Here is a 13,626-nt window from a genome sequence, read left to right on the forward strand (position 1 = left end):
TATTGGGGCATTTAGCCCATTTACATTTAAAGTTAATATTGTTATGTGTGAATTTGATCCTGTCATCATGATGCTAGCTGGTTATTTGGTTATTTTGCCCGTTAGTTGATGCAGCTTCTTCGTAGCGTCCTTGGTCTTTGTATTTCGGTGTGTTTTTGCGGTGGCTGGTACCAGTTTTTCCTTTCCATATTTAGTGCTTCCTTCAGGAGCTCTTGGAAGGCAGGCCTCGTGGTGACAAATTCCCTCAGCATTTGCTTGTCTGAAAAGGATTTTATTTCTCCTTCTCTTACAAAGCTTAGTTTGGCCGGATATGACATTCTGGGTTGAAAATTCTTGTCTTTAAGAATGTTGAATATTGGTCCCCACTCTCTTCTGGCTTGTAGGGTTTCTGCAGAGAGATCTGCTGTTAGTCTGATGGGCTTCCTTTTGTAGGTGACCTGGCCTTTCCCTCCTGCTGCCCTTTATATTTTTTCCTTCATTTTGACCTTGGAGGATCTAATGATTATGTGTCTTGGGGTTGATCGTCTTACTGGGGTTCTCTGTATTTCCTGAATTTGAATGTTGGCCTGTCTTGCTAGGTTGGGGAAGTTTTCCTGGATGATATCCTGAAGTGTGTTTTCCAACTTGGTTCCACTCTCTTTGTCTCTTTCAGGTACTTCAATCAGTCATAGGTTTGGTCTTTTTACATAGTCCCATAGTTCTCAGAGGTTTGTTCATTTCTTCTCATTCTTTTTTCTCTCTTGTCTTATTTCAGCAAGATAGTCTTCAAGCTCTGATATTCTTTCTTCTGCTGGATTGATTTGGCTATTGGTACTTGTGTATGCTTCACAAAGTTCTCGTGTTGTGTTTTTCAGCTCCATCAGGTTATTTATGTTTTTCTCTCAACTGGTTATTCTAGTTAGCAGCTCCTGTAACCTTTTATTATGGTTCTTAGCTTCTTTTCATTGGGTTAGAACATGTTTCTTTACCTCAGTGAAGTTTGTTATTACCCACCTTCTGAAGCTTACTTCTGTCCGTTTGTCCAACTCATCCTCCGTCCAATTCTGTGCCCTTCCTGGAGAGGTGTTGTGATCATTTGGAGAAGAGGCACTCTGGCCTTTTGGGTTTTCAGCATTCTTTCATTGATTCTTTCTCATCTTCATTTGTCTAGTTTCGGTCTTTGAGGCTGCTCACCCTTGGATGAGGTTTTTGTGGGGACTTTTTTTTGTTGATGCTGTTGTTGCTTTCTGTTTGTTTTTCTTTCAATAGTCAGGTCCCTCTTCAGTGGGGCTGCTGTGGTTTGCTGGGAGTTCACTTCGGGCCTTGTTAATCTGGGTTGCTCCTGTACCTGGAGATGTCACCTGAGGAGGCTGGAGAACGGCAGAGACAGGTGCCTGTTCCTTTCTCTGGGATCTCTGTCCTCGAGGGGCACTGACCACTTCCCTTGGCTGGGAGCAGGGGCTCCCCTGCCCTGTGTGGCTCTCAGGTGGGCCAGCACACCACCTTGCTCTTTCCATCTCCCTGTGGGTTACCCCAACTGCCTAGTCAGTCCTGATAAAAGAACCTGGATACCTTGGTTATCAGTGCAAGATTCGCATGCTGTTTTGGTTCTTCTCAGTGGGAGCCTCCGATCGCCACTGCTTCTAGTTGGCCATCTTGGCCCTCTATTTTTGTATTTCTTACCCTGGATAAAACAATATAATTTTTATGTATTCATGAACCATAAATATTGTATGCATTTTACTGTTGTGAACAGTATGTAATAGTAATCTGGGTTTGTTGGGCTAATCTAGGTGGGGGAAATGTTTAAAATGTGGTTCATTTGAGGTTCTTTGTCTTAATCAGCCTATTTGAAATCTTACTTTTGGACTTATGTGTTTACTCTAGCAGGAAATTTCCAAGTCTGGGATGCTGGGCTCTGATGTAGTTAGGGAAATGGAAAATGCTATAAAAGCGCTAAGAAGGAGAGAGGAAGAGAGAAGTAAAAAGAATAATGGGAGCTAGAGTAGGTCTCATTTTGGTGTTACTCGTGTATTCCTTTTATGAGAAGGTATATGCATGTGAGGGAATGTGTGGGCTAGTGTAGCTATAAGGTTGCCACATAAAATTCAGGCTAGAAAGGACAAAAATATGGCATTTTTAAAAAGGAATATCCCATTATTTTCATATGCCTACCTGACATTGAAATCTGTGCCAGTATTTTTTCTTTCAGAGACTGATTCTCTAATTGAAGTTTAAAGTGAGGTAATTTGTTTTCAGAAGACCTCTTTAACAAAAAAATTTTTAAGCTGGAGAGGAGTGCTGAACTCATTTTTTAATTCTGTTTTTAGATGGTTTCCATGTGTCCCCGATCGTCATGAGATTAGATTTATATCATCAAGATAGGATTATAAACAGAATGCTTTAGTCTTTATGCTTATAAAATAGGAGACTTTAACATAACTGGTTATTACATTGCTAGAAATGCCATGGGATCAAGTCAAAGTTCCTGAAAATCCTGCAGCACTTTGAGTTGTTGGTTCAGAAGCCTGAAATCAACATATAATAAAAATAATATATATATATTTTTGAGACAGGGTCTTGCTCTGTCACCCGCTGAAGTACAGTGATGGTATCAAGGCTCACTGCGGTCTCGACCTCCAAGGCTCAAGCGATTCTCCCACTTCAGCCCTCTAATAGCTGAGACTACAGGCGTACCCTACTATACCCAGCTACTTTTGTTGTATTTGTAGAGGGGATTTTGCCATGTTGCCTGTGGTGGTCTTGAACGCCTGGGCTCAAGCGATCCTTCCGCCTTGGCCTCTCACAGTGCTGGGATTATAGGCATGAGTCACCATGCCCGGCCTTAAATACGTAAAATTTGAGAAAGAATATAAATTTGGTTATCTGCAACTTGTGCATGATCATTTCCCCCATCCATCTCCCTAACCTCATCTGGTATCTCCTTGCTGTGTCTATCAGCCGCACTAACCTTTAATGCTTTGAGATGACTAAATTCCATTCTACCGAAGGACCCTGGTAAATGTTCTTTCTTTGCCTGGACTGCCTTCTAGTCTTTTTAAAATCTGATTCACTGTTGTAGGTCTCAGCATAAGTATTATTTCTTGAGGCCTACCTTTCCAAATCCTTGTTGTAGACAAGTTCTCCCTTTCTTGTACTTTTCCGTTGCAGAACTATCAATCTGTAAGTAAATAATGTGGGGAGTAGGAGATGGGTCTGTTTTGTTTGCAACTGTATCCCCTAGTAAGTAGTTGTATTTCGATAAACATGTATTGAATTAATGAATACACGTGATATTTGTATCCTTTATTTTTTGTGGTTAAATATTTACCTCATTTTTTTCATTGAAGTAAAATGTTAATTTTTTTTTCTTTGAAGAGTTTGGCTGAATTGGAAGTGTTATGTACTCATCTCTACGTAGGGACTGATCTTACACAAAGAATAGAGGCTGAGAAAACACTCTTGGAACTTATTGACAGCCCAGAATGTCTCAGCAAGTGTCAACTTTTATTAGAACAAGGAACAGTAAGTATTTGGTAACAATGATTAACCATGAAAGATCAGTAGATGTATGTCATTGTTAATGAACTCGTGTGTTAGCAATGGTAACTGATAGATACTGCCACATGGTTTTTTTGTTTTTGTGAAACTGTAGTTTCACTGTCAAAGGGGTTAATCAGGAAAAGAATTGGAAAACCTGGAAAGCAAACTTAGGGAAGAGCCAGGAAATGAAATAGGAATGAATTGAGATAGTTTCTTGATTACTATTGGTCTCTTTTTATGTCTCATATTAGTGGGCAAAATTACATTTTTAGGAAGTTGACTAACAACTTAAAAAAATCTAGATAGGGGAGGCAGATTGTAATTACCTCAGAAACATGAAAGGATGATTCGAAAGCATGTTGATTACCTCTTGCCTGCCTCCCATCTAGATATTCATAGTCTAGACATTCATATTCATTTAGTAAAATGTTTAAATGCCAAATCAGGCACTGTACTGCTTACTTGATTTATGTACATGAATTAAAGTAGCTCTTTGTTTAGTTGGAGAGGCAGATACGTAAATAGCTATGAAACGATTGCAGTAAGAGACTGTGTGGTCTAGAGCAGAGTTGGCAAACTTTTTCTGTGAAGGGTCAGATAGCAAATATTGTAGACTTTGTGGGCCAGGAGACAAAATGGAAAGTATTTTGTAAGAACATCTATAGAAAGAGAAAAAACAAATTTCTACAAAGTTTTATTGATGAGATTCAAAATATAATAATCTAATACAGATTTTTTAATAATACAGGTCTGTTAATGAAGAGAATAGAACTGTTTTTAGGGGGTTAACATTTTGCTATTAATAATTGGAGTTCAGAGTTGTTTTCGATCATCAACATTGATTGCAGATGTTCATATGTTAATGCTGATCTATAATGAGATTTTACATATTTTATATTTGAAAGTATCTTTTCACATAGATAGGTACTGCCAAATACTAATATCAGTCCACGAGCATATGATTATAATTAAGCACATTCATCATTTACAAGGCATTTAAAAAATTCTGTTAAATCTTGATATTTGCCTTTTAGCATGTCATTATACACAGATTGACCACTTCCAATTGAAGATTAGGTGGGAGCTCTTAATTGCACAGTTAAATGGATTTTATAATATGGAAATTTCCTTTACATTTGCATCAAGATCTGAAGCTGGAGCTATAGTTGAAGCTCAGAAAATACATCTCTGAATAGAGAGCTCACTACTTGTTTTAACTTTTGACAATGTGGGAAGTATATAAAGCTGCCTGACATTACTTGCAATTCAAATGATGTTATCAAAATGGCTTTACTGCAGTATAAGTTCTGCATATAGGTACTAAGCACTTTTTAGGCAATTTTGTAATTTTAGGTTGAATTTATTGAGGAACATTATCAATTTTGCAGCAAAAAGTAAGTTCCAAAGCCATTTAGTGTTGAACAGTAGTGACTTGGTTGTCTCATTCAGAAAAATTTTAGCCTTATCCCTGAGCTAAAAAAAATAGCAGTAAAAATTTATCACTGATAAGCTATTAAACTATTGTGTGAGAAGACAAGTGAGGATATTGTTTCCAACACAGAATATTCAGATAATGCTTCTTCATCTTACAGAAATTAACAGAACTAAAGTTCACAAAAGTGAATGAAGTCCACTGTTAACACTACTGTTTTATTAACTTACAATAGATTCATATATTTACCACACAGTATCTGCTGATGAATAATATGGTGAATAACCATAGACTTTAAACATCTTACATTTTTCACAAGCTTTGTAAATTTGTTCAGCTAAGCCCTTTTCTGCTCCATATGTTTTTACCACTAGTGTGACATATCATAGCAGATTCTACTTCAGTTTATATTGAATTAATGTGTCCTCAACTTCTTTGAAAATATTCTGTCCTGTAGTTCTCCCACAGTCTTCATAGAGGCCAATTCTTTAGTTGCTTCACACTCAGCATTGACTTCTAGAATAAACAGATAGTAACTATTGGTAACATTAACAGTATGAGCATTGTAAGAAACATCTGTCCACTCATCAAGACTTAAGGAGAACCTTTCCAAATCATTTGTCTTGTTTTCAAATTGACTTTTGATGTTGTTCCAGTGTCTTCAATTCTTTGAGAATTTGCTTCCACCAGAAACTAGTAATCTTATTTTCTCTGCACACATAACTTTGGCTGCTGTAATAAAACAATGGTGATTTAATTAACTCTTCATCAGTAAATGGCTGTGTGATTGGCTAACAAATGAGCCACTTGGAAACTTTGGTTGCAGTCTCATTTTTTATATTTGTAAAGACAGTCTACTATGATGAGATATCCAATTTTCTATTTTTTCTGACTTTTGATTTCTTGAGTTGGGAATATTGTGATGGAAATATTGGGGATATTGCTTGGTCTGATATTGTCAGTGTATATTGGGGATATTGCTTGGTCTGATATTGTCAGTGTATATTGGGGATATTGCTTGGTCTGATATTGTCAATGTATATTGTATTCTTTTAGGACAACCATAGTACCATTGCATAAAAGCACATTGTTTTGCCATGTAATCAATAAAAGAATAGTCCATACTCCATTGTGCCTTAAAAATTAGATATTTGAAGTCCACTTTTATCTCTTCTTCTTTTGATATGATAGACATGTGCTGATATAAAAGGTATGTGTCATGTCATGACAACACCCATGGCTCTCTAGGCACTGTAGAGTTTCACCTCCCTCACTGTGGTTTATGATACTCTGAGCAGCAGTAGGAAGCACTGAGTGCCACATGTGGTCTCTGTTTTAACTATTCAATTCTGCCATCGTGGCGTGAAAGCAGCCATAGGCAGTGTGTAAATGAATGAGCATGGCTGTGTTTTAATAAACTTTATGGACACCAAAATACAGATTTCATTTATTTTTCTGTCACAAAATATTGTTATTGTTTTGATTTTTTTGAACAGTTGAAAAAGCTGTTTAAAATTGTGAAAAACATTCTTAGGTCACAACCCATGTAAAAACAGGCAGGATTTGGTCAAGGGCCATAGTTTGCCAGCCTCTGGTCTAGAGAAAAAAAGAGGGAGTATCTTTGCAAGAATTTCTAGGAGGTGGAGTGAATACATGAACCAAATTTTCAAGGGTGAGCATGCGTTTAGAGAGTTTGAGCATAGTATTAAGATAATTGGGGGCCAGAGAGAATATAGTCAGACATGGGTTTCAAGCAACGTGGAGACCAGGGTGGGGAAGATTTGGAAAGGAACCTAAAGGCTATCATGATCAGAGCAAAGTCAGGAATGGAATCAGATGAATTTGAAGAGATAATCAGAGGCCAGATGGTGTAGGGCTATAGACCATGGTAAGAGTACTGTATTTTATTTGAACTTGCTTTATTTCTCCCGTTTGCTTATTGTTATTTGAGATGGCTGTCTACCTCTCCCTCAACTAATGATTTCTTATAAGAGATTGTATGCCTGTGTATGTGTATCCTTTTCTGTATATATGTATCTCAAATTGACATATTTTATCTATTGTAAATTTGCCAGTTTGGAAAACCAGAAGAATTTCTGTTATTGCTTAGAAGAACATCTCTATCACAATGCTTTATTTTAATTTCATTTATGATAATAAATAAAATTATTCTTTACAGACATCCTATGCCCAGCTCCTTGCAGCAACATGTCTTTCAAAACTTGTCAGCCGAGTCAGTCCTTTACCTGTTGAGCAGAGGATGGACATCAGTAAGTGGCTTATTGTGCTTTTTAACCAACTGCGCTTTAAAAAAACTTTTTCTTTTAAATATACTAAACTGTTACTAGGATTGCAAATTTTTTATGTCTGTCATTTTTTAAAACGTGAGTATCAAGTCTCATTTATTCATCTGTGATGAACAGTGATGTGTTACATAAAGCAATGTCTAATCAAAAAGACATTTTTTTTCTTTATTTGAGACAGAGTCTCGCTCTGTCGCCAGGCTGGAGTGCAGTGGCGCGATCTCAGCTCACTGCAACCTACACCTCCTGGGTTCAAGCAATTCTCCTGCCTCAGCCTCCCAAGTAGCTGGGACTACAGGTGCACGCTACCATGCCCAGCTAATTTTCGTATTTTTAGTAGAGACGGTTTCACCATGTTGGCCCGGATGGTCTTGATCTCTTGACCTCGTGATCCGCCTGCGTTGGCCTCCCAAAGTGCTAGGATTACAGACGTGAGCCATCATGCCCGGCCAAAAAAGCATTTATTTAATGATAAACAACTAGCATTTTGTGTCCTATTTGTTAAGATTTGTACTATCTCGTGTTATCCACCAAATAAGATTTTTGAGTTGTCCTCATTTCACAAATGAGGAAATTAGATTTGCAGACAGGCTCTGTCACGTGCCCAAGATCACACAACTAGAAAGTAGTAGAGTTATGATTCAAAGCTACTCTACCTGTTTAGAGTCCAGGCTTTTAGTCATTATCTTAACTTGGTATGCAACTGAATGACAGGACAGAATTCAGCTCTCTAGTATTTTTCAGGATGCTATATCAAAATCATTTGGGGTATATGTAAAATAAAAGCAGGTTCTTAATAGGAAGACAATTTATATATGGATAAACAGTGCTTGGAACTTTACTTGAAAAAATGATTCTATAAAGTAGCAGTATGTTTTTCGGAGTTAATGTATTTTAGGTTTTTGTGTGTATGTAAGTAACTTGCATTTCATTTGGACAAAATTGTAATAATTGAGGTATGGGGTTTTTTTGTCATCTTTGTTCATATTAGAAATAGATTGTTGACTCATTTCTGTTCTTTAACCTCAAGGTTAACATGATTTATATTTATCAGAAAAGTTAAAATTTATGTGATGGATCTTTAAGTTTAAACCTGAATGGTCAAAATCTCACAATGATACGTTGTTTCCTTCTATATTGACTGTTATTTCTGTAAGCACTCTGAGTCTTAGGTACTGCAGAAAGCCTTGAGAAGGATTTATCCACTGTTGGACTTGTGTACTTAAGAAAGCAAAGGAAGGGAGTTTACAGTTTTAAAAATAAGGTTCAAATAGTATAAAGCTAAGTCATAAAACTTGTGATTTTGTTTATTATACTTTTCCACACACATATTTTAAATAGACTTAATTTTTTAGAGCAGTTTTGGGTTCACAGCAAAATTGAGCACAAAGTACGGAGGATTTCCATATACTCCCTGCTGCCACACATGCACAGCTTCCCAACTATCAACATCCTGCACCAAAGTAGTACATTTGTTACAACTGATGAACCTACACTGACACATCATTAACCCAAGTCTGTAATTTACATTAGGGTTCACTCTTGGTGTTGTATTTCTATGGATTTTGACAAATGTGTTAATACAATGACATGTATCCACCAATATAGTATTATACAGAATAGTTTTACTGCACTAAAAATTTGCTGTTCTCTGCCTGTTCATCCCACCCTCCCCCAACCCTGATCTTTATACTGTCTCCATAGCTTTGCCTTTTCCAGAATATGATATAGTTGGAATCATACAGCCTGAGGTATCAATCATACATGGAGGCTTTTCAGATTGGCTTCTTTCACTTAGTAATATGCATTTAAGGTTCCTCCATGTTTTTTTCATGGCTTGATACCTCATTTCTTTTTAGCACTGAATAATTCTTTGTTGTCTGGGTATACCGCAGTTTATCCATTCACTTACTGAAGGGCATCTTCGTTGCTTCCAAGTTTTGACAATTATGAATAAAGCAGCTATCAACATACATATGTGGGTTTTCGTGTGCCCAAACATTTTCAGCTCCCTTGGATAAATACCTTGGAGCACAATTGCTGGATTATATGTTAAGAGTGTGTTCAGTTTTGTAAGAAACCACCACACTGTCTTTCAAGGTGGCTGTACCACTTCGCATTCCCACCAGCCATGAGTGAGAGTTCCTGTTGCACCACATCCTTGCCAGCATTTGGCATTTTCTGGATTTTGGCTATTTTGATAGATGTGTAGTGGTATCTCCTCGTTTTAATTTGTATTTCCCTGAGAACATATGATATACAGCACCTTCCTGTGTGGTTATTTGACCTCTGTACAGTTGACCCTTGAACAATGCGGATATTAGGGGCATTGACCCCCTGCGCAATCAAAAAGTCACTTACAACTTTTGACTCCCCCAAAACTTAACTGCTCATAGTCTACTGTTGACTGGAAGCCTTACCAATAACATAAAAACAGGCTGATTAATCCATATTTTATATGTTATATGTGTTATATACTATATTCCGTGAATAAAGTAAGCTAGAGAAAAGAATATTACTTGGAAAATGAAAAGAAAGATAAAATGTATTTACTATTCATTAATGGAAGTGGATCATCATAAAGATTTTTATCCTCATCATTTTCACATTGAGTAGGCTGAGGAAGAGAAAGAGGAGAGGTTGGTCTTGTGGTCTCGGGGTGGCAGAGGCAGAGGAGGCAGGAAAGGCAGGAGCACTAGGTATAACTTTATGGAAATACGTTGTAATTTCTGTCTGACCTTTTAGCTTTTTCGTTTCTTTAAAAATGTTTCTATAAAGTACCAATCCTTCTGTGTTCACTTTAAATTCATTGCCCTGTATCATAGAAAGGTCCATGTCCTAAAAGAAGTCTGGAATAATGGAAACATTTCTGCCAGATTGTCTAATGTTTTGTTGTTGTTGTTGTTGTTGTTGTTGTTGTTGTTGTTGTTGTTGTTTTTTGAGACGGAGTCTCGCTCTGTCGCCCAGGCTGGAGTGCAGTGGCGCAATCTCGGCTCACTGCAAGCTCCTTCTCCTGGGTTCACGCCATTCTCCTGCCTCAGCCTCTCCGAGTAGCTGGGACTACAGGCACCCGCCACCACGCCCGGCTAATTTTTTTGTCTTTTTAGTAGAGACAGGGTTTCACTGTGGTCTCGATCTCCTGACCTCATGATCCGCCCGCCTCGGCCTCCCAAAGTGCTGGGATTACAAGCGTGAGCCACCGCACTGGCACTGCTGTTTCTGCTACATCTTCTCCCTCATCATGTGGCACTGGTTCAGAAGCACTCATCTCCATAAAATCATCTCCATAAAACTCTGGTGTTTCTTTTGTTAGATTCCCTAGTAGGTGTAGGTCTCTCCCTTGTGTAAAACTTAGCAATTTGTGGGAAACTTTGATCTTTGTTTTCAAATGAGTAATGTCTGACAGACTTAGACCTTTTGTTGCCTTTACTTAGAGTTGACGTTAGTAAATCCTTAAAGGCTTTTTAGTAGCAGACTTCCAAAAGATTCAGGAATTTTAGGGTACTTTTAATTTCAGATTTTCAGCTGACTTTAGCTATAGTATACAGTAGGTTAAGACTCGTGTATGACTTTTACTCGAAGAACAGCAATAAAGTACAGAAGTTTCCTACATTTAGCCAAGATTTATTTCAGTAGAAGATAATCTTCTCTGACTAATCTTTGAGATTGGAATAAGCCTTTAAAGATAAACCTCAGAATTCTCATTTTGGAGTAATATCGTCCATTTCAGTTCCCTAGGTTTGGCATAGGAGATAGTGACCACACTGGTATGTGACTTTTCCTGGAGATTTCTTCCTGAAAAATGCAAGAGCTGTTGGTGAGAGCAGACTTGCAGTGATGATAGTTGACTCTGGTCTACAAAGATTTTGTAACTCCTTGGAAAGCCTCTTATAATCATTCTTAACCTCTTTGTAGCTAAAAATTTAGAGTAGTTGAAATCTGTAGGAACGCACTTCTGAGGGCCAAAAATGAGACTGACTTGGGAACAATTCTTAAACTGATTAACTAGCTGTAATATAGTTTTGTGAATTTATTGCACTGATCCTGTACCTTGTGGTATATTTGTCCCTGTTAAATAAGTGTTGTTTTGTCCTCTTTAATATTGCTTGTAAACAGTAGTGCCCATTGGAACATATATTTGATTTTTAAAAAATGTTTCATATGAAAACTACCTTATTAGCTTTATTATTAGGTCTTGAATTTCTCCAAGATCCATATCTTGAAACCCTTCAGATTCTCCTTTTTTTTTTTTTTTTTTGCCATATCCACAGTCTCTTTCATGATTTCCTTGATTGGCTCTGTTGTATATCCTGTGAAGTCATGCACAACATCTGGACAGAGCTTCCTCCAGCAGGAACGTATTGTTTCAGGCTTGATGGCTTTCATGGCTTTTTCTATAACAACAATGGCATCCTCAGTGGTAAAATCCTTCCAGACTTCCATGAATGTTCTCTCTGTGGGGGTTCTCTTCCAGTGTTGACAATCCTTTTTATACAGTACCATGTGTCATGAGCTTTAAATAAAGGTCCTTATGACCCCCAATTCAGAGGCTAAATTAGAGATGTGTTTAGGGGCACATAGACCACTTTAATGTCCTCACTGAACTCATGGGGTTCTGAGTGGCCAGGGACATTGTCCAATACGAAAAGAACTTTAAAAGGTATTCCCTTACTGGCAAGGTACTTAGTAACTTCAGGGACAAAGCATCTATGAAACCAATCTAGAAAAAGGTTCTCTTCTAGGCCTGGTTGTACAGCCAGAAGACTGGCAGCTGGTATTTATTTTTTCCCTTCAAGGCTAGGAGATTAGCAGCTTTGTAGATAAGGGCAGTCCTGATCATAAACCTGACCACATAAACCTTGACTGTGGTTGGAACTATGTACAATCTAAGCATGTGTGTAAGTTTTGATAAATTTTAACTTTTTATAATTTGTGTATATTTTATGATAGTAAATGATAAAATAGAGTAGTATCTACATTTATACCTTATTTTTTAAAAATATTTCAACACTACACCATTCGTTTGAGGTGCTTTTTTTTTTGAGACAGTCGCACTTTGTCACTGAGGCTGGAGTGCAGTGGTGTGATCTTGGCTCACTCCTCCCTCTGCCTCCCAGGCTCGAGTGATCCTCCCACCTCAGCCCCCCAAGTAGTTGGGACTACAGATGTGACTACCATGCCTGGCTAAGTTTTTGTATTTTTTTTGTAGAGATGGGGTTTCACCATGTTGCTCAGGCTGGTCTCGAACTCCTGAGCTCAGGCGATCCGCCTGCCTCAGCCTCCCAAAGTGCTGGGATTATAGGTGTGAGCCACCATGCCCGGCTGTGTCCGAATTTTTAAAAATTGTCATAAGTCTCCAAAAATTTTTCCAATATATTCATTAAAAAAAATCCACGCATAAGTGGTTCTGTTCAAACTCATGTTGTTCAAGGGTGAACTGTTATCTTCTTTGGAAAGGTGTCTGTTAAGGTCATCAGCCCATTTTTTTAGTCAGGTTGTGTTCTTATTTTTGAATTTTAAGAGTTCTTTGTGTAGTTTGGAAAGCGGTTCCTTTGATATGTCTTGTGCAAATATTTTCTCCCGATCTGTGGCTTATCTTTTTATTCTTTTGACATTGTCTTTTGCAGAGCAGAAATTTTTCATTTTCATGACAAAGTTTACCTTATTCATTCTTTCTTTTGTGGATCATGCCTTTGGTGTTGCATCTAAAAAGTCATCACTGAACCAAGGTCGCTTAGATTTTCTTTTCTCTTCTAGGAGTTTTATAGCTTTATGTTTTACGCTTAGGTCTGTGAACCATTTTAAGTTAATTTTTGTGAAGGGCATATAGTCTATGTCAAGATTCCTTTTTTCCATGTGGATGTCCAGTTGTTCCAGCACTATTTGATGAAAATACTTTTTTTATATTTAAAAGACTCATATTTTGTTACTCCCTTTGCTCCTTTGTCAGAGATCAATTGACTATATTTATATGGGTCTATTTCTGGGTTTTTTTATTCTGTTCTGTTGATTGGCATCTTAGTTGGTTTTGTGCTGCTGCCACAGAATACCTGAAACTGGGTAATTTATCAAGAAAGGAATGTATTTCTTACAGTTCTGGAGGAAGGAAAGTTCAAGATCAAGGGGCTGGCATCTGGTGAGGGCCATCTTGGTGCATTATTCCATGGTGGGAGGGCAAAGAGAAGGCAAAAGAGAGGGACAAAAGGGGGCTGAAATCGTCCTTTTTAAAGGAACCTACTCCTGAAATAATGACATTAAACCATTCATATGGGCAAAGCACTCTTGGTGTAATCATCTCTTGAAGATCCTGCCTCTTAAGATGTTACAGTGGCAGTTAAGTTTCAGCATGAGTATGGGAGGGGACAGACA

General features: G+C 37.7%; 1 protein-coding gene across 5 annotated transcripts in view; it reads left to right on the forward strand.

The window, feature by feature from the left end:
• RANBP17 (RAN binding protein 17) overlaps positions 1-13,626 on the forward strand; it is a 447,403-nt gene that overhangs the window by 13,225 nt on the left and 420,552 nt on the right. For 4 of the 5 annotated variants that reach the window (XM_032158613.2, XM_058440137.1, XM_058440138.1 and 1 more), the window contains exons 2-3: positions 3,358-3,504; positions 7,134-7,224. In XM_032158613.2, coding sequence (XP_032014504.1) covers positions 3,358-3,504; positions 7,134-7,224 — 238 coding nt within the window. Of the gene's footprint in view, positions 1-3,357; positions 3,505-7,133; positions 7,225-13,626 lie in introns of those variants that run through there. The other variant, XM_058440140.1, reaches the window with a different exon arrangement.

Source organism: Hylobates moloch, unplaced genomic scaffold (assembly GCF_009828535.3).
Source record: "Hylobates moloch isolate HMO894 unplaced genomic scaffold, HMol_V3 SCAFFOLD_6, whole genome shotgun sequence".
Classification (NCBI taxonomy): domain Eukaryota; kingdom Metazoa; phylum Chordata; class Mammalia; order Primates; family Hylobatidae; genus Hylobates; species Hylobates moloch.